We start from the raw sequence: 23,884 nt of genomic DNA on the forward strand, positions 1-23,884 counted from the left end.
GGCGGCGCCCGCAGGGCGAGCGGCGGTGACGTCATCAGAGGGGGCGGGGCCTCGGAGAGACGCTTCGCGGCGGCGCGAGGACCGGCCGCCGTAACGTAACATGGCGGCGTCCATGGCTGGATCTCGAGGGCCGCGGAAGATAACGTCGGCAGAGGGGTGGACTGGCTTGGCCGACCTACGCCCCCTTCGGCCCTGAAGTGAACAGAACCCCGACGTGCCGGCTGGCGAGGGCCTCCCCCGCCTCCACGGACGGCCGCCGGGGTCCCGCGCCGCTGTGAGCGAGGTTGTCGAGGTCAGAAAGACATTTAGGGAAATATTTGCCAAATAGAGTCGGGTGGGGTCCAGCTCTCGTCCGTTCCCTAGACAGCCCGCGTGCGCTGACCACCTGCGACGTGCCTGGCACTGTTGCAGTTGCTGGGGACACAGTGGTGAGCGAGTTGGGCCCAAACCTTCGACCTTGCGGGGTCGGCGATCCAGAGGAGGCGGGCGGGGGGACCGAGTGACGGGAGTGCCGCATACGCTGCACCTCAGGCCTGCAGGCTTTTGGGCGAGCTTTCTCAAGCCTGGCAACCTCTCTGGTCCCCAGTGCTTTGTCCCAAGACAGGACTGAGTGATGATGCCCGCGGCTGCTCCACGTCCTCGGGCTCAGCTGCAGGCGGCCTTCTCCAGGTACCGTGGCCCCGCCCCTACCGGGTCTGGGCCTGCCCTTTCCAGATGCCAGAACGGGGTGGAGGGGCACCAGCGGTCCGGCCCCCAGGGAGTCAGCCCTGCCTTGGGGGGCGGTTCTTACCAGCCACAGACCCCAGCTAGGCTTGAGCATAATCAAGGACAGCACAGAACCGGGGCTTAAGCACACAGCGGGTGCCCTCTCCCTGGAGGGAGGGAGCTCCTGCCTGGCCGACCCCTTTGTTCACCCCTTTGTTCCCCCCGCCCCCCGAGGCCGGCTTCCTTGCTTGCGCCCAGCGATCTGTGTCATAGCGCCCAGAATCGGGCCAGCGCCTACAACCGGGCTAGTACCTCTTGTGGATGAGGACAGCAAACCTGGAGGTGCTCCCAAGCTTGTTGGCAGACCGCGAGGGGTGGGGACTGGTGTACCAGGCGTGGCCCGGGCCCTTTTCCGAGGAGGGCACGCTGCCCCTCAAGTTAAAAGAAGTCGCATGCAGTGAGCAGGAGGAAGGGTGCCCCAGACAGGGAGCAGCTCAGTGGTGCAGGAGGGGCCCCCAGCCCGGCCTCCTGGCTCCTCCCGTCCCAGCCGCTATGTCTCTTCCTCTGCCCCCTCCCGCTCACAGCTTGGACCCGGACCTCATCATCTCCGGAAAGAGTACCTGTGCACGAGCCCCCCTTCAGGTCCCCCTCTGCCACCAGAGCCACAGGTCCCCAACCTTTCCACTTCATCCAGCCCTGTGAGGGGAGAAGGTCAGGGAGCACCCAGTGCCTCACCCGTCTTCAGGTACCTGGGCAGTGGAGAGGTCAGCAGTCCAGACCCTTCCCATCAGGGCCTGCTGTCCTCCGAGATTGGAGTGAGGCCCAACTCTGCTTTTATTTTACTTGAGTCGGTTTTTCTTTCATCCGCCACCAATCCCGAAGCTCAACACTACGATGTGTTGAAACTGTGTCCTGATGTGTGTGTCAGACATAAAGTATTGTTACGTGTATGTTGGTGTCTTCGGTGGACAGGTGCGATTGTGCTGATCTTGTATCCACATTTTAGCTTTCCATCCCCCTAGGATGAAACCCTCACCTTGCTTCCAGTTGCCCCACCCTATGGACAGTCTACAGTGAGGACCCTCCTACAAGGCCCTCTCGGACTACATGTAAGAGTCTGGGAGGTGCATGCCCCAGAGTTGGGGTGTTGGCCAAAGGTCACCAGATAGTGTTAAAGAGGGCTGCTAAAAGTTCTCTAGGTGGACTGTGCTGGTTCACCTCCCACAGTTGACACAGGCTTGCGAGAGCCAATTGCTGAATTTTCAGGAATTTTATAAGCTTGTCATTAAACACTGCCATTGTTAAAAATGTAACTTCAGGGCTTCCCTGGTGGTGCAGTGGTTGAGAATCCGCCTGCCAGTGCAGGGGACACGGGTTCAAGCCCTGGTCCGGGAAGATCCCGCATGCCGCAGAGCAACTAAGCCCGTGTGCCACAACTACTGAGCCTGTGCTCTAGAGCCCGTGAGCCACAACTACTGGGCCTGTGTGCCACAGCTACTGAAGCCTGTGCGCCTAGAGCCCGTGCGCCGCAACAAGAGAAGCCACTGCAATGAGAAGCCCATGCACCACAACGAAGAGTAGCCCCCGCTTGCCGCAACTAGAGAAAGCCCACACGCAGCAACAAAGACCCAATGCAGCCAAAAATAAATAAATAAAATAAAATAAATTTTAAATGTAACTTCATTTTACTGTATTCATTCACTATTACCCATTTCTGTCTGTCTGTTGTAACTGACTGGGATGGCGGAGGTCTGTATAACGTTGTATACCGCACTTCTCATCCAACCCCACTTTCACAGATAACACACTGGCAGCTCGAACGCAGCAAAAGTGGGAGTACTTACACCACAGATATTGGCAAATGCCACTGATCAGGGCTGATTGTCTTCTTGATTGTCTAGACTTAAAGTGATAGAATGCTAACAATGAAGATTAAACTTAAAAGTATGTTGTGTCCATAGTCATTACATTGTAAATAGCACACACGTGATGTATAAACATATTCTGTAACCTAATTTCTTTCCTCAGTGGAGTACATGTCCAGTGAACCCAAACATCTTTAGTTTTTCTCTAATGAAAAGCAAAAGTAGCAAAACTTAGGCTTGTTTAGCAGTTAATGTTACAGTGTCTTATTTGGGAATGACCTGGGTACTCAAGGAATTCCCGCTGTGAATGGAAGACATTGCCTATCAATATTTCATGTCAGTAAACAAAGGATGTTGTAGCCATCAGTCACTACAGCCACATCCCCGACGGTGAGCCACAAGGGAGCTCAGGATGGAGACAGGACGCCACCATCAAACTGTCAGCCGCTGCATCTGCCCCGCCCTGCACAGTGCGCCCAGAGGAAACTCAGGCTGCCAGAGCATGGGATACTGGCCCCAGATGGCTACGATGCGTAGCAAAGGAATGATTTCATTAACAGTGATCCTTTGAAGCTCCGACTACCTGGTCTTTGTTGCAAAAACCCCTCTGCATCCTGGCCCCTCCCTCACCTCTTCAGAGCAGTCTCTGCCTTATCTGAGATGCTGTGTCCTGGACTTAAGTCCTCAGTTTTGTCCACCAAATAAAACAACTCAACTTTTAGGATGTGCTTTTTTTTTTTTTCAGTCTACACCATCTAACTTAATTTAGCAGTTCCAAGTTACTAAAAATCTGGAGGAACCATTTTAAGAAGACAGTCCTAGAACATAATTATTCCTAAAGAGTTCATCTAGAAACTCTTACCTCATGTACATTTAATTTACTTAAAAGTTTTGACTAAATAAAAAAAAAAGAAAAAAAAGTTTTGACTTGGCCTCTGTGCACCAGTGCCAAATCAACTCTTGGAGACAGAGTTTTGGGTGAAGTAGAAAAGAATGGCTTTATTGCTTTGCCAGGCAAAGGGGGACACAGGGGCTCCTGCCCCTCAAAACTGTCCCAACCTGGGAGGATTTGGTGAGTTTTATAGCAATGGTTCAAGGGCAGGTTGCTGATAAGGATCAGAGTGTGTGCAGGGCCTGTGCTCCTTTAATCTGGCCTCAGGTGGTCTCCTGATGAGCTTCTCTGGTTCCTTTAATCTGGCCTCAGGTGATCTCCTGATGACTTTCTCTGGTTCCTTTAATCTGGCCTCAGGTGGTCTCTTGATGAGCTTCTCTGGAATGAAGAATGCTAACATCTTCCGTTTGTTGGGGGTTTTAGTTCTGTAAAGAGCTCAAAGATATTGTTATGTGTATCCCTTGAGGGGGAACCAGAAGCCTGCCCCAAGGCTGTACCATTGTTTCTTGGCCGCTCCTCCCTTGTCTCTGCATCCCTTCCCTTCCCTGATTAGCAACTGTTCAAATCTTCCCCTTGGGACTCAGGGAAGGTCATGGGGGCTGGAGTCTGATCCCTACAAACAAGAAATGGGGGACAAAGAAAGGTTTGCATGCCCAGGAGTCTCACAGGGTCCTGCTCTGTTTCAGTTTTATCATATCAAGTTATTTTTCTTGCTGACAAGTTTTGTAACAGGAATAATCAGATCTTAATTTGACTTGTAATAAAGCTAAGTACAATAAAAGTATTACACTTAATGCTGATGAGTCTAAAGACATGTCTGTATTAATTAAACCAAACTTGTTTTCATTCATTAAAAATTAATCCTAGATGATATGATCCTGAAATTCATTTAGGTTAGTCTTATATTTCTGAGTATCTACATAAGCACTTAATTTCCCTTAAGCCAATTAAATAGAGCTCTTTTACAAATTAGTTTTGGCAATACCACACACCTACAAAACACACATGCATAGATACATACAAACAGAGACCCTGTGCTTCTGAAACCAAGCAGGACCCTGTGAGGCTCCTGGGCATGAAAGCCTTTCTGTGTCCCCCATTTCTTGTTTGTAGGAAATAGACTTTAGCCTCCACCACCTTCCCTGAGTCCTAAAAGGCAGGTCCAAGCAGTTGCTAATCAGGGAAGGGAGGGGATGCAGAGACAAGGGAGGAGCATTCAAACAATAGTGCAGCCTTGGGGCAGGGTCCTGGTTCCCTCTCAAGGGATACACATAACAATATCTTTGAGCTTCTTACAGAACTAAACCCCCCAACAAATGGAAGATGTTAACTACCTGATGAAGCATTCTTCATTCCAGAGAGAAGGTCACAGTTCAATAAACTGGAGATCCACAGAAGCCCATCATGAGACCCCCTGATGCCAGATGGTCTCTGGACTGAAGGAATGCAGGCCCTGCACGCACCCTGATCCTTATCAGCAACCCCACCCCTTGACTATAAGATGCCTCACAATCCCCCCCAGGGATGGGATTCACAGTTTTGAAGGCATTAGCCCACCGTGGCCCCCTTTGCCTGGCAAAGCAATAAAGCTATTCTTTTCTACTTCACCCAAAACTATGTCTCCGAGATTCAGTTCAGTTCCGGTGCACAGAGACCGAGTTTTGGCATCACTTCTCATCCCAAAATTTCAGCCATGAATCAGGTACAGTAATACAAAACCCATCAGTTACAGAAGAGGTTGGATTCAGGGGAGTTCCCTGGTGACCTAGTGGTTAGGATTCTGGGCTTTCACTGCTGTGGCCCAGGTTCAATCCTGGGTCAGGGAACTGAGATCCTGCAAGCCACACGGTGCGGCCAACAAAAGAGGTTGGATTCAAATTGGTTTTCTGGCCAATGGAACAAATCAAGGTCACCTGTTTAGATGGCTAAACGCTTTTTACTAATACTTATGGAGAAGACACTTAAGATTTGTCCTGTCCTTGACAAGTTCCAAATTACCTAACTCCCTTTTGTTTTTCCTTTATTATTATTATTATTTTTTTTGCTATATGCGGGCCTCTCACTGTTGTGGCCTCTCCCATTGTGGAGCACAGGCTCCGGACACACAGGCTCAGCGGCCATGGCTCACGGGCCCAGCCGCTCTGTGGCATGTGGGATCTTCCCGGACCGGGTCACGAACCCGTGTCCCTTGCATCGGCAGGCGGACTCTCAACCACTGCACCACCAGGGAAGCCCTGTTTTTCCTTTTGATAAGAGTTACCTTCCTGAAATTTGCAATTTCAAAAGATGGCCTAGATAAGTGTTCCTGGAGAAGACCAGGTAGAACATTTACATCTCAAAAGCATAGGAGGAGAAAGGCAAGTTCTCCTAGGAGGAATTTCTGTTTCCTTAAGGCCAGATTTTTAAAAATATATATGTTCTTATAAGCCTCAAGATAAATAGGGGAGGTTTGGGGAGCGTTAAAAGGATTAGTGGACTTTGGGTTGTTTCTGAAGCCACACCTCTGGTCCTGTAAAGACTAGATTTGTGAAACAAGGACAGCTGTTTTCAATTCCTCAAAGAATTGGGTGCCACCTCCATGACAATAATATCAAAGGACTGACATACCCATTCACCTGTTGGAATGTTTTACTTTCCTTCATCTAGCTTAGGGGAGAAGTCAAAAAAAAAAAAATCCTACCAGGCTCTGAATATCAGCTATGTTTAGTTTCGTCAGACCAGTGGCCTTTAATCTTGATAATCCATTTACAAAAACTTTGGAGGATCCTACCTGGGTTTAAGAAATTCTTTAACTGTGGCCCTCAGTTCCACCTTTGACTCAAAGAGGCTTGCCTACAGCCTCAGGTGGTCCCATTTCTAAAGGTGACCACTGAATAGCGTCTTCAGAGTGGAAAGCAATTCAGACAGAGGATGAAAATGAGCACTCAAAGGAGCACGGAGGGGACCAGTAGCCAGCCAGAGTCAGAGGGTTTTTGTTTGTTTGTTGTAGGCACGTTTTATATCATTAACTTTTCATTAGTCTTCTACAACATCCTTTAATGGAGCTATTTTGGAATTTTGAAGGCTTTTGGGGCTTTTGCATACCAATTAAAATAGGTACAATAATAAATTGAGAGCCCTCTAAATTTTTTAACAATTTAGAAGTCTTTCCAATTCAAAAGATCCAAGAAGCTAGCCCTACAAGCATTTTCTCCTGCTCATCTAATTTTAGAAAAGAGAAAAGCTCTTATCACCCTTGTTTCCAGTAGATGCTGTGGGCAGGGGTCCAGGAGACTGACTGACAGGGAAAGGACTTACCCTCTGCTGGCTTTCTCTGTGCATGCAAAAATCAGTTTTGGAATGCCAAAAGAGCCCCAGCTTGGCCACTTCAGGGCCCGATTTCCTTTAATTCCTGGTCAAGGATGCAGGCATACATACAAATGCAAGCATCTGTAAGCCCAGCTGGCATCTCCACAGGTGGCTATCTGCACAAGAGCTGTTTGGCCTTTGAGTCACAACTTCCCATGTCCAATTTGGTCGCCTAATACAGAGATGAGATGTGACCTGAACAACTTTCTGAGGACAGTGTTGTGTGCTGCTTCTGAGCCCAGCTCCCCAAGGAGTGACCCTTGGGTCGGTTGACCATCTTATGTGTCTGGGTTTCTCCCTCTGGCAGAAACTGCCGTGGGTGCTCGGGCCACTAGGTGATCAGTCTATATTGAGTGTCCCTGGCCGAGCAGTACTTACCCAATGGCTGTCGTGGGACCCCCTGTGGGACCGATACACGTCTGGAGGATGGATCCTCAGACACTTCCTCGAGGTTCTCAGTCACCTGGGAATACCTTGTGGCCTCACGGAGCAGATGTCCCTTGTTCTTGGGAGCTGGATTAATTCAGCCTCTCCTTTCTCTACCAAAGGGTTTATTCAGACCATATATCAACGTGGTTTTTTGTTTGTTTTAAGCCAAATTTAACAAAAACCCAGCCACCTATGTTTCCCTGGACCTCCCTTCCAGATCCTCCTAGATCCCTGCCTGGGAAATGTACTGGTGTCCCTTAAGGCTCCAAGTCAAGTAGAAATAGCTTGAATAAAATTTTTAGGATCATCCCTTAAAAGCAGTGAGATCTGGATATCAGGAGAACTCACCAGAACACCTGAAGAGTATGGAGAAGCCAGTGGGGTCCATGGGCCCAAGCTGGTACTGAGCACAGGGAGACTCCATGTGTCCTCTGGTGGGTGTCTCTGATACACCATGCTAATGTTGACCAAAAAATTCATCAATAGTTGATCTAAGAAAGAAAGGGAAATTGAGCCAACCTGACGACTATAACTTGGGAGACAGTCTTTCAGAAAGTTCTCAGCACTGTTTCGCCCATTAGAGGTCAAAGCACAGGTATATAAGTTTTTGAGACAAAGGGCTGTACATCAAATAACATACTGACAGGTTACACAATCCAGGTCTGCACATACAAAGCAAATAGTGGGTCATTGTGACTCCTTACTACAGTAAGAAGAAAGGTTCTCTCTTGAGGACGTTTGGTTAACACAGACACCCAACCCACGCTCAAGGGGAGGGAGGAGGCCCAAATAGGCAGAGAAAATTTTTATGTTTAGATATTTCTTGTTTCATCCAGAATCACGGACAGAGAGAACAGACTGGTGGTTGCCAAGGGGGAATGGAGTGGGAGATCAGGGTTAGCAGATGTAAGCTTTTATGTATATATAGAATGAATAAACAATAAGGTCCTACTGTATAGCACATATCAATATCCTATGATAAGACATAATGGAAAAGAATATTAAAAAAATATATGTATAACGGAATCACTTTGCTGTACAGCAGTAATTAACATAACACTGTAAATCAACTATACTTCAACAACAAAAAAAAGCTAAAAATAAATAAATATTTCTTGTTTTGTCATAAAATACAAATTTTATTTTGTCACATTGATTTTATCTATTATTTTCTCTTTTCAATTTCATTAATTTCTGCTCTAATTTTTATTATTTGTTTTCTTTTGCTTTTTAAAGTTATTTATTTATTTATTTATTTATTTATTTATTTATTTTTGGCTGCATTGGGTCTTCGTTGCTGCACGTGGGCTTTCTCTAGTTGCGGCGAGCGGGGGCTACTCTTCATTGCAGTGCACGGCCTTCTCATTGCGGTGGCTTCTCTTGTTGTGGAGCACGGGCTCTAGGTGCGTGGGCTTCAGTAGTTGTGGCACGCGGGCTCAGTAGTTGCGGCTCGTGTGCTCAGTAGTTGTGGTTCGTCAGCTCTAGAGCGCAGGCTCAGTAGTAGTGGCGCATGGGCTTAGTTGCTCTGCGGCATGTGGGATCGCCCGGACCAGAGCTCCAACCCATGTCCCCTGCCTTGGCAGGCGGATTCTTAACCACTGCACCACCAGGGAAGCCCCTCTTTTGCTTACTTTGGATTGCTCTTCATTTTCTAGTTTCCCAAGGAAGAAGCTTAGATTGTTGATTATAGAGCTTTCTTCTTTTCCAATATATGCAATCAATGCTATAAATTTCCCTCTAAGCACTGCTTTTGCTGAATCTCAGAAATTTTGATGTTGTTTTATTTTCATTTAGTTCAAATTATTTTTAATTTCTCTTGAGATTTCTTCTTTGATTCATGTGTTATTTAGAAATGTGTGGGGTTTCTTTTATTTGTTTGTTTTTTTATTGAAGTACAGTTGATTTACAATGCTGTGTTAATTTCTGCTGTACAACAAAGTGACTCAGATATACACATATAGACAATCTTTTTTATATTCTTTTGCATTATGATTTATTACAGGATATTGAATATATTTCCCAGTGCTATACAGTAAGACCTTGTTGTTTATCCATTCTCTATATAATAGCTTGCATCTACCAACCCCAAACTCCAAGTTCATCCCTCTCCTTCCCCCCTCCCCCTCGGCAACCACAAGTCTGTTCTCTACGTCTATGAGTCTGTTTCTGTTTCATAGATAGGTTCATTCGTGCCATATTTTAGATTCTGCATGTAAGTGATATCATATGGTACTTGTCTCTCTCCTTCTGACTTACTTCACTCAGTATGATCATCTCTAGTTGCATCCATAGAAGTGTGTTTTTAAATCTCCAAGTTTTTGGAGATTTTCCAGCTATCTTTCTCTTACTGATTTCCAGTTTAATTCCACTGTGGTCTGAGAGCAGACACTGTATGATTTCTATACTTTTACATTTGTCAAGGAGTGTGTTATGGTCCTGAATGTGGTCTGTCTTGATGATTGTTTCCAGTGACTTTGAAAAGAATGTGTATCCTGCTGTTGTTGGATGGCGCAGTCTATAGATGTCCCTGTCATGCAGTTCATTGATAGTGCTGCTGACATCACCACGTCCTTACTGACCTCTGCCTGCTGGATCTGCCTGTTTCTGATAGAGGGGTATCGAAGTCTCCAACCATTATAGTGGATTCATCTATGTTTCTTTTGTTCTTGCCTTAAAATCTATTTTATCTGATATTAACATAGTGATACTGGGCTTGTTTTTAATGAGTATTTACATAATATACCTTTTGTCCATTCTTTTACTTTCAACCTTTCTGTATCCTTATGATGTAGTTGTGTCCCATATAAACAGCATATAGTTGTGTTGGTTTTGTTGTTGTTTTTTAGGGTGACAATCTTTGTCTGTTAAGTGGAACATTTTGTCCATTATCGTTGAATAAAAATCATTAATATGTTGGTTCTCTCTTTTTGTGTCTTCTTTTGGATTGAGTCTTCTTTTTTTTTTAATTTATTTTTGGCTGCATTGGGTCTTCATTGTTGCGCGTGGGCTTTCTCTAGTTGCGGAGAGTGGGGGCTACTCTTTGTTGCAGAGCATGGGCTCTACATGCACAGGCTCAGTAGTTGTGTCTCGTGGGCTCAGTAGTTGTGTCTCGTGGACTCTAGAGCACAGGCTCAGTAGTTGTGGCGCATGGGCTTAGTTGCTCCACGGCATGTGGGCTCTTCCCAGCCCAGAGCTCGAACCCGTGTCCCCTGCATTGGCAGGCAGATTCTTAACCACTGTGCCACCAGGAAAGTCCCTGATTATTCTTTTTTTTTTTAATTTTTACTTATTTATTTATTTTGGCTGCACCACGTGGCATGTGGGATCTTCTCTGACCAGGGATCGACCCCATGCTCCATGCATTGGAAGCATGGCATCTTAACCACTGGACCACCAGGGAAGCCCCTGGATTGATTATTCTTTACCATTCATTTTATCATACACATTAGTTTAAAAGTTATTCATTCTGTTTATATATATATATATATATATATATATATATATATATATATATATATATATATTTTGAGTAGTTTCACCAGCAGTCACAATGGGTCTGTTTCACTTATTACAGTCTAAAATGAATAACACTGGGTCTTCCCTGGTGGTCCAGTGGTAAAGAATCCTCCTTATAATGCAGGGGACGTGGGTTGGATCCCTGGTCAGGGAACTAAGATCCCACATGCCTTAGGGCAACTAAGCCCATGCACCACAACTACACTGAGCTCGTGTGCCTCAACTAAAGAGCCTGCGTGCTGCAAAGTACGGAGCCCGCGTGCTCTGGAACCCGTGTGCCACAACTAGAGAGAAGCCTACCCACCGCAACGAAAGATCTTGCATGCCTCAACGAAGATCCTGCGTGCTGCAACTAAGACCCAATGCGGCCAAAAATAAGAAAATAAAAATAAATAAATAAGGGACTTCCCTGCTGTCCAGCGGGTGGGACTCTGTGCTCCCAATGCAGGGGGCCTGGGTTCGATCCCTGATCAAGGAACTCGATCCTGCATGCATGCAGCAACTAAGAGTTCGCGTGCTGCAGCTAAATAGTCCGCATGTCGCAGCTGAAGATCCCGTGTGCTGCAACTAAGACCAGGCACAGCCAAAATAAATAAATAAATGATAAATAAATATATATATATTTTAAAATAATAAATAAATAAATCTTTAAAAAATAAATAAAATGAAATGAATAATACCAATTTCCATGTATGGTCATATGGCCTACCACTTTATTTTTAATTTTTGAAACATGACCATAAACCTTTATGAGAAATTATAATAAGGTCTTTATTTCATTTACTTTTAGCTATGTCATAAATACCAGAAGAGAAACTGGATGGTTTGTGAGGAAAGAGAAAAAGTTTTCCATAAAGCAAATTTAGAAATCCTTCCCTTTTGGCTCCGTTTTCTGATCCCCCTTCACTGTGTTGAAGAGAGATCAAGTTCTTCCAGGTTTTTGCTTAAGTGGGTGGTTTCCAGACTGACCAGACTCTCCAGGTCTAGGTGGTTCCTGCACAGCGCTTTCCGGTCACTGGATCTATGACTTGTCCAACCTTGAAAATGGTCTCAGCCAGTTCACACTCCACATGCTTTGTTTGCGGGACAGGTAGAGCTCTGAGAAGCACAATACCCCCACGGTGCACTGCTGGAGAGCATCGTGGGCAAAGTAGGTTTTTTGCTTATTATGATACTGGTCCTCTGGATAAAATCCTTTCGTAGATTCAGCTCAACTGTCTTATGTAATCAAGAATGCTCTCCTTCAGCAACCTTTAATAAACAGGGATCCAGAACAAGTCTGGTCACTCTCACTTTAGCAGTTTTTTGCATTGCTGTCCCATGACAGCACTTGGCATGGACAGATGAACGAGCTATTGACATTATGTGGCTTTGGCCACCTGGAGGGCTCCCACATGGCAGCCTATCACTTTAAATATCTAAAAATACTGGACAAAATATGAAACAAAGGTTTTCAGGCAGTAGAAGACAGGCACTGCAGAACAGTGATCCTTGGGAGAAGGGAAACAGCAAGGTGAGTTCCATGGTTGGCCAGCCTGCCCCTGGAGGAACTTCCCAGGCTGCAGGACACGGAGGAAGAACCCAAATAAAGCTGGGTATGCCCGTGGCTTGAAGAGACAGAGTTCAGCATCTGGGGAGCCCAACATGACTAGAACTTTTCAGGCAGGGTTGCAGAGGGAAAAGGCAAGGCTCTGGGGCTCTGCAGTGTGTCCCTTCCAGTTTTCAGCATGTACAGAAGTGCCCCGAGGCTGGGAAAGACCCTGGAGTAGGGAAAGTGGAATAATCCTCAGAGTTCACACGGGCCGGAAAGAGGTTCCCAATGGCCACGGGGCATTGAGTAGAGCGCTCAGAAAGCTGTTGCTTAGTATTAAGGTCAAACTGGCTCAGACTAAGGAGTTTTCTGAGCCCACCTAATGAAACCTAAAAGGAAGACCCAAAAGGATCAAATTATTTCTAAGTATAACTAACTGTATTCCAGAACAAAGCTCAAAAACATATAAAAAAGAAAAAATTCCCAATGACCCAACACTATAAAAATTACAATATCTGGCATCCGATAAAAATGACCATAAACGTAAAGGAGCAGGAAAATACAACTCATAATAAAGGGGAAAAAATCAATCAATTGGAACAGAACCAGAAATGAGACAGATAATAGAATCAGTAGACAAGGGCATTAAAGTTTATTATAACTATCTGAAATATCCAGGAAGGTAGGAGAAAGATTAAAAGATGTTAAGTAGGGCTATAAAAGACCTCAAATGAAAATACATGTCCAGGGACTTCCCTGGTGGCACAGTGGTTAAGAATCCGCCTGCCAATGCAGGGGACACGTGTTCGAGCCCTGGTCCACATGTCAAGGAGCAACTAAGCCCGTGCACCACAACTACTGAACCTGCACTCCAGGGCCCATGAGCTACAACTACTAAGCCTGAGCACCGTAACTGCTGAAGCCCGCATGCCTAGAAACCATGCTCCACAACAAGAGAAGCCACTGCAATGAGAAACCCAAGCGCTGCAATGAAGAGTAGCCCCTGCTCGCCACAACTAGAGAAAGCCCACACGCAGCAACGAAGAGCCAAAGCAGCCAAAAATAAATAAATAAATAATAAAATAGAAAATACATGTCCATACACAGACTTGTATGTGAATATTCAGAACAGCTTTATTTGTAATAGCCAAATACTGGAAATTATCCAAATGTCTATCAACAAGTGAATGCACAAACAAATTGTGGTTTTTCCACACAGTGGAACACTGCTCACCAATAAAAAGAACGCACTATTGATGCACCCAATGACATAGACAAATCTCAAAATAATTTTACTAATTTAAGGAAGACAGACAAAAAGTAGAATATATTGTATGATTCCACTTACATAAAATTGTAGAAAATGCAAACTAGCGTTTTGGTTATCTTGAGGGGAGGTGCCAGTGAGAGGCAGGAGGGGAGATTGCAAAGAGAGATGCGGGTGTTTGGGTGGCAGTGGGTATGTTCCTTATCTTCATGGCGGTAATGGCATCACAGGTGCATGCTGACCTTCAAAATGAAACAGTAGTTTTACCAGCAAAAATGGGTTTACTCGGGAATAGCAGAGAATTGCGACTTGGGACAAGCATGCTACACAAAGGCCAAAGGCAAGTCTAACAGGAGAGGAACATTATTTCACAGAGAAAAAGGAGGAAGTTGGGAGGGGTTGTTTTGAACCAAAGTCCATTGGAGAAAAGTGAGAGTTCAGAGTGGTGATGGATTCTGGCTGAGTTTCTGGGGAAGTAGATTTCTTGTAGGAGATGCCCTGTACATCTTTTCCTGTGGAGACCTGTAATTGATGATTCTTCCTGTGACCAACTTTGAGTGGTACTGCATGAGAGCTCCCCCTTCTGGCCTCCTGACTCCATTTCAGTGAGGTTTCCCTTTATTAATTTTCACATGTATACATCAAAATCGATCTAATTGTGTATTGCATGTCAATCACACCTGAATGAACCTGTAAAAGGGTGAGAAAATATATTTAATAATACTTTCACCCTCCTACCAGAAATACAGACCCTTTGGGTATTTTATCCAGAGCACTTTAACTCTATTAACCTCTTCCTGATTTATATGTTGCCACATATTTTAATTCTATCCTTTTATTGTTGTTTAGTGGAGTCATGGCTTCTTTATACTGTATTTACCCCCAGATTTTCCTCTTACTTTGCCCCCCAGTTAGTTCCAGATCTTCTATCTAGGAGCTCTTTATCTCAGCCTGAGCTACATCCTTTAGAATTTCCTTCCTAAGGACATTCTGTCTCTGAGTAAACGTGTGTTTATTTTGTCTCATTCTTTGTTTAAAAATATAAGTAATCTTTTTTTAGTAAATACATACAGAAATGTGCAGAAATCATAAATATACAGTTGAACTTCCACAAAGTAAACACACTGTGTCTCCAACATCTGAGTCAAGAACCAGAGCATTACCCATGCCTTGGAGTCACCCCTGCACCCCTCCCAGTACAATCCTTTTAACATGCTGCTGCTCAGTTTGCTTGTATTTTGTTGAGGATTTTTGCATCGATGTTCGTGAGGACTGTTGGTCTTCAGTTTTCTTCTAGTGCTTCTCCGGCCTTGGTATCAGGTAATGTTGGCTTTACGGAATGAGTCAGGAAATATTTCATACTCTTCAATTTTTTGGAAAAGTTTGAGAAGGATTGGATTAATACTTCTTTAAGTGTTTGCTAGAATTCACCAGTGAAGCCATCAGATCCAGGGCTTTTCTTTGTTAGGAGATTTTTGACTATTGATTCAATCTCCTCACGAGTTATGGGTCTATTCAGAATTCCTATTTCCTCATGATTTCGTCTTAGTAGGTTTTGTGCTTCTAGGAATTTGTCCATTTCATCTAGGTTATCCAATTTGTTTGTGTACAATTGTTCACTCTCTTGTAATCCTTTTTATTTCTGTTGAATTGGTAGTGATGCCTCCACTTTCATGTCTGATTTTAGTAAATTGAGTCTTCTCTCTCGGTCTTCCACTTTTCCTTCTGTTATTGATTTCCAGCATCATCCTGTTGTGGTCAGAGAATGTACTTTTTATGGTATCTAGCTTTTAAAATCTATTGATGGGAAGTCCCTGGTGGTCCAACGGTTGGGATTCTGTGCTCTCGCTGCCGAGGGCTCGGGTTCAATATCTGGTCAGGGAACTAAAATCCCGCAGGCCACACAGCGCGGCCAAAAGAAAAAAAAACTATTGAGACTTAGTGACTTAATATATGATCTCTCCTGGAAAGCGTCCCATGTGCACCTGAGAAGGATGTGTGTACAGTTGTCACTGGGTGGAGTGTCCTGGGCACGACTGTTATATCTGGTTGGTTTACTGTGTTGCTTAGGTCCTCTGTTTCCTTACTTATCTTCTGTCTGGTTGTTCTACCCAATATTATGAGTGGGGTATTGAAGTCTCCAGTTGTTATTGTAGAACTGTCTGTTTCTCTCTTTAATTCCATTAGTTTTTGCTTCATATATTTTCATGGTCTGTCATTAGGTGTGTAAACATTTATATTTGTCATATCTTTTTGCCGTATCAAAACTTTTATTAACATGTAATGTCCTTCTTTGTCCCTTGTAAACTTTTTCGATTTGAAGTCTATTTTGCCTGATATTAGTTTAGTCACCCCTGCTCTCTTTTGGTTTTTATTTGCAGGGAATAACTTTTTTCATCCTTTCACCTTCAATCTATTTGTGTCTTTGGATTTAAAGCGAGCCTCTTGCAGACAGCATAGAGGGTAGATCATGTGTTTTTATCCATTCTGCTCGGGTTTTCCAAGGCTTAAGATGAGGATGCCTCCTGCTAGGGATCATTTGAATTTTCTTCTGCCAGTTGCCACGAGAATCATGAGTCCAGAACCATTTCCAAATAATTTCCTTGCCTACACTTTCCTGGCATATCCTGGAGCATGGACTTTGCAGCTTCATGCTGGAGCCAGTTCTTGTGTTACAACCCTTCTTCCCTTCACCCTCAATATCAAGACAGCTCACTGCCAGGCCTGCAGGCCAGGAGAGGAGGCCTGGGCTTACTTCTGGTGTCCCTTCCCTGCTGAAGGAGTGGTGTGTGTGCATCAGACTCACTCTGGACCTAAACCGCTAACGCTGGAGCCACGAAGCTCAGACTCTCATGCCTCTTCTCCCAGGTCTGTTTGCTGGCAGGGCCTGGGCAGAGTTAACCTGATGACCTCTGCCCCCTGAACCCACCCCCACCAGTCCCTCCCCACCTCCTCCGGGGTCATTGACAACTCCCCTGGGCTCCACCTCCCCATCTGGGTTTTCCCTTGGTGGGGGAGGTAAGTGGAAGGGGGAGGTGAGGGTTGGCGGGGAGAAGTGAGGGCAACCTGACTGCTGAGAGTTGGGGGCAGTGGGCAGATCTGCTCTGGACACAGGGGAGGGGGTCCCCGAGAGGCTGTCCTGGGCAGAGCCCACGGCAAGCACAAGCAGCCTCTTCCCAGTGCCTGAGGAGACGCCCCTGGACCCACACCTCTGCCCCACAGTGGTGGCAGCCAGGGAGAGTCTGGAGTGGATGAGGGCTCTGGGGCATGAAAGGGATTCATGCCCAGAGCGTCCTGGCGTCACTGTGCAGGCCACGTTCATGCTGACATCTGTGCTTCAATCTCCAGATAGACAGCGGCTCGGAACCCAGGCCTCACAAGGCGTTCACCCTGCACCCTTTCACTTGCCCACCCCGAGGGCTTCTCCTTTCCCCAGCTGCCCACACGGCCCTCCTCCCACTTCCTGCCCCCTTTGTCCCATCCGGTCCAAGCCCTGGCCAAGCAGCTCCTCCCAGGCCTGGGCTGCACAGGCAGCGCCTCTCTGCATGCGTAGACCCGTCTCCTGCTCACCTGGGCCTGTGCTCACGCAGTCACACTTCCTGTGCATCTTCTGAGCACCCGGTAGGGAGGGCCTGGCCTTCTGGCGAGAAGATACAGACGGGGGCCCCTCAACTGCTGCTCTGTCCACAGTTTGGGCCGGATCATCCTTTGTGGGGTTGTCCTGCTTTGCAGGATGCTTAGCGGCACCCTTGGCATCTACCCAGTGGGTCCAGTAGCACCCCTCCTCCCAGCTGCGACCGTCCAAAATGCCTCCAGATACCAAGTACCCCTGAGGGCAAAACTGCCCCCCACCCCCCGAGAGCTCTGGATACAAGGAACGATCAACGTATTTAATAAAGTACATAGTGAGTCAGGTGAGAGTGTAAGGAAAAGGAAAAATGTAGGACGGGGTAAGAGGGACTGGAGAGGATGGCATGGTGTTATGGACTGTTCCCATCCCCCCCACACAATTAATGTGTTGAAGTCTTAATCCCCAGGGTGCCTGTATTTGGAGATGTGGCCCCTAAGGAAGAAAACAGGCTAAATGAGGTCAGAGGGGTGGGGCCCTGATCTGATAGGATTAGTGTCCTTTTAGGAAGAGACACCAGATGTTTGCTCCCTGGATGTCTCTCCTCTGTTTTCTCTCCCTCTGTGAGCACACAGGGAGAAGGCCAGGAAGAGTGTCAGAAACCAAACTGGTGAGAACCTTGATCTTGGATGTCCAGCCTCCAGGACTCTGAGGACGTTTAAGCCACCCAGTTTGTTTTTGTTATGGCAGCCTGAGCCCATTAAGCCATGTGGGGTAGGTTGCTCTAGTACACAGGATGGGTGGGCTGGCTCTCATGGAGAAGGAAATACTTGAGCAGAGCCTCAAGGGAGAGAGGAAGAAGGCTGTGGCATCCTTGGAAACAGGTGGGTCCAGCTCGAGGAAAGGCCCTGGGGCAGGAGCAGCAGAGTGTCCCCAGCGGCCTGGCAAGGAGGTTATGTGGCTGGCATGGTGTGGGCAGGTAAGGGGTGGGAGGGAAGGTTGGCAGGCAGACAACCTCCCAGCCACGTCAGGGCTTGGACTGTCACTGGGGTGAGACAGGATCCGTGGAGGGCTGTGAGCAGAGAGGGGGCAGCATCTGATGATGATTTAAAAGGTCCCTCTGTCATAGCAGCACTATTCACAACAGCAAAAGCATGGAAGCACCCGCACGTGAATGGAAACAAAATGTGGTCCATACACACAGTGGAATATTATTCAGCCTTAAAAAGGAAGGGAATCTCGACACCTGCTAAAATGTGGGTGAAACTTGAGCACATTCTGCTCAGTGAAACAAGCCAGTCACAAAAGGACAAAATACTGTGCATTTCCACTTTTATGAGGTCCCTGGATGAGTCAAATACACAGAGACAGAAAGTAGATGGTGGGTGCTAGGCACTGGGGGAGAGAGGAATTAGTGTTTAATGAGGACAGAGTTTCAGTCTGGGAAGACGAAAAAATTCTACTCATGGGTGGTGGTGATGGCTGCACAATATGGTGAATGTTGTGAACCGTACTTAATGCCACTGAACTGTACACCTAAAAATAGTTAAGATGGTAAATTTTATATTTATTTTACCATAATTTAAAAAAGAAAATAAGAAAGGTCTCTCTGGCTGTCTTAGGGCAACTGGACCACAAGGAGGTGCGCTACACAGAGATGGTGAGAGAGCTCAAGAGTCCAGGTGAAGGACTTCCCTGGTGGCGCAGTGGTTAAGCATCCACCTGTCAATGCAGGGGACGCGGGTTCAAGCCCTGGTCGGGGAACTAAGATCCCACATGCCACAGGGCAACTAAGCCCGTGGGGCAACTGAAGAGCCCGCGTGCCACAACTAAAGAGCCTGCATGCCACAACTGGAGAGGCTGTGCCCAGCAACTAGAGAAGCCTGCATGCCGCGATGAAGATCCCGCTTGCTGCAACTAAGACCTGACACAGCCATAAATAAATAAATAAATATCTAGATAGATATCTAGATAGATAGATTGATAGTCCAGGTGAGGGGCAGTGTGGACCAGAGGCCTGGAGCCTGGCTCAGAGAATGATTCTGGTGGCTCTGAGAGTGGAGTGCACAGGATTTCTAAAAGGACTGCTGTGGGTTTGGTCTGAGCATCTGCCAGGATGGACTGCCCTCACCAGAGATGGGGAAGGCTGTGGGCAGTTGTTGGGTTTTATTCTGGGGGGAAGAGGGACAGCAGATGGAGGGTGAAGTCAGGACATCAGATTTGGACATGCTGACCTTGAGAAGTCTATTCTCCAAGTGGAGGTGTCCAGGGCAGCTGGATGGGACACCTGGAACTTCATGGCTGGTTTTTACAGCTGCGATTGGACAAGGTCACAAAGGACATGGCCCTGAGGAGGGGGCATGAAGAGGTGGGGAGCGAAGATGGAGCAAGGAGGGGAGGGGCCATGGGGCCACTGATGGCCAGTGGGGAGGCCTGAGGACTGGTCCTTGGATGCTTTAGGTGGGTCAGGGCAGTGCCGGGACGCTAGCTGGACAGGTGTGCGCTCAAGAGAGAAGGGGAGAAACTGGACAGCCAGGAGAGGTGATGGGGGCGGGGCGAGGGGCTTACGAAGTTTGTCTTATTTGGATATGAAAGAAATCACAGCCTGCTGGCTGAAAAGCCAGTGGGGAAGGAAAATCCGTACCCCTGGGGAGGGGAGAGGGAGGAGGAAGCAGGCTAGGGTGAGGGAACAACGGCGCTGGCAGGGGTGGCGGGGTGGGGGTGCGGAGAAGAAGTGTGTGGCCAGGCACTCAGGACCCAGGCAGCCCTGCGGTTCCGCCCGGCGGACCGGTGGCGCGGTCCCCTCGGTAGAGAAGCACAGTTGCGGGGAGGTTGCGGCCAGGGGCTCGAGGGTGTGCGGGGCAGGGATGGTCTGGCTGGGCCGCGCCGGGGAAGCGGGAGAAGGGACACTTTGATGGATCCACGCGTCCGCAGCTGTGCCTTCCACCGCACCGCCGCCGAGGTCTCCCTGAGCCTTGCCCGTGCGCGCGCAGGGACAGCGGGGCAGGAGCCGGCGCGCGATCCGGAGGCAGCGGGACGGGACGACAGGTAGAAAAAGCCCGTGCCGTGTGGCGCCCTCCGGCCACACGTCCCAACCCAGTGGCCCCGCGGGGCTGTTGCTCAGGCCGGCCGCCGCGCCCCGCCCCACTTGGTGGCTGTGACCTTGCGACCCGGGCACTGGGCTCCGGATAAAGGGCGCGGAAATGCGCACGTCCGGGAATGCCGCCCGCTGGCCCCTCATTCCCTGCGCCGGGCCGGCCCGCGTTTCCGGAGGCCCCCAGCCCAGGCCCGGGCTGCAGCGCGAGCCTGACCCTGAGCCCGACGGGGAGGAGAGAGTGGCGCTCGCGAGCACTGCCCCCTACCCTAGGTCAGCAAACCCTCGTCCTGTCGGGGCCTTGGTCATCCCATCCCGTGCCGGGGCAACAGCTGACCCAAGGCCCGGGGGTGGGGCAGAGGGCATCTGGCCCGGCGCTGCCCACCAGGAAGGGGGCCGGGCGCTGCCCCGCACAGCGCGGGCTCCGGCGGGGACGCGGGCCTGGGCGCACTCTCCAGAGGTCGCGGCCTCTGCATCAGTGCTGCGCCTCGTAGAGACCAAGTAGACGCCAAGTGGAGACCTTCCCTCTCAGAGGGACCGGGTCTCCCCCGCACGCGTGGGCCTGGCGGGGACCTGAAACCTGCGCGCATCGGGGCGCCCGCGGGGGCCACACTCGGCTCTTTACTTCCAACAACCTTGTGTGGTCACGAGGGAGGGAGCAAAGGGCACAGAGAGGCCAAGTGACCCCTCCGAGGTCATGCAGCGGGGGTGGGGGTGTGTGGCGAATAGGTGTCAGGGCGCGGAGTGGCGGAGGGGGGACCCGGCAGGCCGATGGGCTTCTCACCCGTCCCTCTCCCCTGAATCGCAGGGTCAAGGCTGGGCCCGAGTTAGGAGCGGAGAGAGCGGATCCCCCACCGGCCCACGGGCCTGGGTCGCTCCTGGCCCCGATCTCCCCCGAGGAATCCGAGCCGACTGGACACCCCTGGCCCGGGAGCAGAGGCCGCGCCTTTGCATTCACTGGACCCTAGTCCCTGGCGTGCCTCGAGCCCCTCCCTCAGGATCGGCCCAGGGACACCCCAAACCCCGGGACCGCCGAGCTCCCGCGGCAGATTTCCCGCTTCCTTGGCTTAATTCCGGCCGGCAGTGGCTCTGGAGGTGTTATCCAGGCGCCGCCTCCTCCAAGCAGCCCTCCCCACTCCGTGGCCTGTGGGCCTGACGGTGCTCTAGGCGCAGATCCCGCCCGGGGCTGGGCACACGGAGCTCAGGAGGCACCTCGGTCCCTTTAAGCTAGCTGTTCGCGCAGTCCCGGGGTTTCCATGACGACGACGTCTGATAGGGGACCCGGGCGGGGTCGGGGAGCATGCGCGGTGCGCGCCGGACGCCGCAAGTCTTCCCGAGTCGCCGGCGCTGCTGTCGCGGCGTCCCCAACTGCGGTAAAGGCGGGGTGGGGGTTCGCTGGGCCGGGGTGGGGAGGAGGGAGAGGGAAGGGGTCGCTGGGCCCGGGGGGCGTGGCGGGGGTGGAGGGGCCAGGATGGGGAGCTGCGAGACCCGGCGGGCCGGGTGGGGGGGTTCGCTCGTCCCGGGGGGCGGGCCCTGGAGGTGGGTTCGCTGGTCAGCGGAGGTCGGGGTGGGGTAGGGGGTCGTGAGGCCGGGTTCCGGGGCGGGTGTTCGCTGGCCGGAGTTGCGGGCGCTGCTGACCTTCGGCTGCTGCAGGGCGCCCGAGCTCCCTCCGCTCGGCCATGGCCCCCTCGCCGCCGTGCAGGCCCCCTCGGTCGCCGCCGCCGCTGCCGCCGCTGCTGCTGCTGCTGCTGAGCGTCGCGCTGCTGGGCGCCCAGGCCCGCGCGGAACCCGCCGCCGGGAGCGCCGTCCCCGCGCAGAGTAGGTGACGCGCGCGTCTGCGGAGGGCTCCTCCATGGCCCTGAGCGCACCCGGGCGTGCGGGAAGGGCGTGGCTCGCCTTTGTTCCTAGGGTGGGCCCCGCGCCCCCTCGGGTGGGAGGTGGGGGGCGCACGGAGGCCGCTGCTCCGGTGGGTCCGGGCTGGGGGCGCGCCCCGCGTCCTGACCCGCGTCCCCCACAGGCCGCCCGTGCGTGGACTGCCACGCTTTCGAGTTCATGCAGCGCGCCCTGCAGGACCTGCGGAAGACGGCCTGCAGCCTGGACGCGCGGGTGAGCCTCCCGAGGAAAGGAGGGTGGGGAGGAGGAACGCCCCTCTCAAATAACCGCCACACTCTGTTTCTGGTCCCAGTGTGGGAAGGCGGGGGCAGTCCAGTTCCCCTCCTCCCCAGGGCCTCGCTGGCACTTTTCCCGGGGGTCACCGGGAAGGACAGCCAATCCCAGTCCAGCCTGCCCCGGGTGTAGTGCTGAGGCCCAGTGGGAGGGGAGAAACAGAGACGGGGGAAGAGGTGGTCGGAAGGGGGTGCGTAGGGCTTGCTGGGCACGGAACGTTAGCTTGGGCGCAGTTGTCTGGGGGGGTTCCTTGCCCCCGGCCTCACCTGGGGAGGGACGGGTGCGTGCACAGGGGCCAGGGGTCAGCCCCGTCAGCCGACGGAGTTTCCATTTGTGACAGATATATACACTCCTTCTGAGAAAGGGAGAGCATTCCTAGAAGTAGAAAGAACGGGAGATCCCACCCTGCTCCCCTTTTCTGGCCAATTCCCAAGGGCCCGGCCTGAGAACTGTGGCGTCCCCTGGGGGCCAAGGGGCCTGAGTTTCATTGAGTCTGGAGCTGGGTTCCTTAGAGGAGCAGCCCCAGCTCACCCTGGGGGTCGGGGGAGGGGTGAGAGGGGCCCCTGAGAGCCGGTGTAAGTGCTGAGCGGAAGCTGGGAAAAGTCGTCCCGGTGTGGGGCTGAGGAGGGCAGAACTGGCCCAGGACTGCAGAGGCTCTGGGCCGGGAGGGGGGCGTCTGGAGGGCAGCAGAGGGTCCCCTGCCATCAAAGTCTGCAGAGCTGGAGCTGGGGGTGTCCTCACATAGTCCAGTTCAGGCTCTGAGAATCTTGGGAATGGGTGGAGACAGAACTGCCAGTGGGTTTTGGGGGGAAGCTGGGAGCCCTCGGGAGCTGGGAGGCGGGGGGCAGCGGGCGGTGCCCTGATGGCCCCTTGTTGCTCTTCAGACGGAGACCCTCCTGCTGCAGGCCGAGCGCCGGGCCCTGTGTGCCTGCTGGCCGGCTGGCCGCTGAGGACCCTCAGCCAGACTGCTTCCTCACCAATAAACACCTGGCCCGGCATGCCTGTGTCCTGTCTCCCTGCTCTGGCTACCATCGCCGCCTCCTGGAGTCCCCAGTTGGGACTCTCTCTGGGCCTAGGTTTCTGCAGCTGTTCCGTGAGGGCTGAGGCCCTCGGGACACCTGTCCCACACCAGTGCCAGAGTTGAGGGTATGCATGTCCGGCCACACTTGTGAACCTGTACCCACGGGCATGGTGGCCACGGCGAGTCTGCCTTCCAAGGACCTCTTTCCTTGCCTGCCTGCACTTATTTTGAGGTGGGGGGAGGGGGGCGGTGTAGAGGCAGCCTGGTCCCTAGAGCAGCTGCCCCGGCGCCAACCCTCCCAAGGCTCTTCTGTACCACAGTGAGGACGCCTGTGGTCAGGGTCTCCCTGGCAGTCCAGCTGGTGGACTCCACACGGCAAGGCCACTGTGACCAAGGAGCCTGAGGGTGTCGGGAGAGGGGTGATTGGGTGGCGGGGGAGGGCTCCTCTGGGAAGAGAGGGCTGGGCCCTCCCCCCAGCTTCC

At 50.6% G+C, this 23,884-nt stretch overlaps 1 protein-coding gene and 1 long non-coding RNA gene across 7 annotated transcripts; both read left to right on the forward strand.

The window, feature by feature from the left end:
• Window positions 1-139: 139 nt before the first annotated feature.
• LOC309795535 lies at window positions 140-2,338 on the forward strand. Of its 5 annotated transcripts, none has more exons than XR_014292275.1 (4): window positions 140-669; window positions 964-1,047; window positions 1,290-1,450; window positions 1,728-2,338. It is a non-coding gene; the product is annotated as an uncharacterized lncRNA (long non-coding RNA). The 5 variants fall into 5 exon arrangements; XR_014292276.1 differs by having other exon boundaries at window positions 140-428; window positions 587-669; window positions 1,290-2,338; XR_014292277.1 differs by having other exon boundaries at window positions 140-292; window positions 587-669; window positions 1,290-2,338.
• A 14,789-nt stretch (window positions 2,339-17,127) lies between these two features.
• NICOL1 (NELL2 interacting cell ontogeny regulator 1) lies at window positions 17,128-23,379 on the forward strand. 2 transcript variants are annotated; one of them, XM_082635322.1, is made up of 6 exons: window positions 17,128-17,895; window positions 18,744-19,489; window positions 21,024-21,588; window positions 21,869-22,033; window positions 22,233-22,321; window positions 23,266-23,379. In XM_082635322.1, the coding sequence occupies exons 3-6, from the start codon at window positions 21,516-21,518 to the stop codon at window positions 23,329-23,331; spliced, it is 393 nt and encodes a 130-aa protein (XP_082491448.1). In that variant the 5' UTR covers window positions 17,128-17,895; window positions 18,744-19,489; window positions 21,024-21,515; the 3' UTR covers window positions 23,332-23,379. The 2 variants fall into 2 exon arrangements, with proteins under 2 accessions (XP_082491448.1, XP_082491449.1); XM_082635323.1 differs by lacking the exons at window positions 17,128-17,895; window positions 18,744-19,489 and adding an exon at window positions 19,923-20,488.
• Window positions 23,380-23,884: the final 505 nt, after the last annotated feature.

The sequence above is a fragment of the Mesoplodon mirus genome (assembly GCF_964341445.2).
Source record: "Mesoplodon mirus genome assembly, chromosome: 2".
Classification (NCBI taxonomy): domain Eukaryota; kingdom Metazoa; phylum Chordata; class Mammalia; order Artiodactyla; family Ziphiidae; genus Mesoplodon; species Mesoplodon mirus.

Excerpts from the sequence above, each read along its gene's own strand:
- NICOL1 (XM_082635322.1), top strand. The coding sequence starts at position 21,516 with ATGCGCGGTGCGCGCCGGACGCCGCAAGTCTTCCCGAGTCGCCGGCGC. Across the intron at positions 21,589-21,868 it reads TCGCGGCGTCCCCAACTGCG|GGCGCCCGAGCTCCCTCCGC; the intron begins GTAAAGGCGGGG and ends CGGCTGCTGCAG. Across the intron at positions 22,322-23,265 it reads CCTGCAGCCTGGACGCGCGG|ACGGAGACCCTCCTGCTGCA; the intron begins GTGAGCCTCCCG and ends GTTGCTCTTCAG.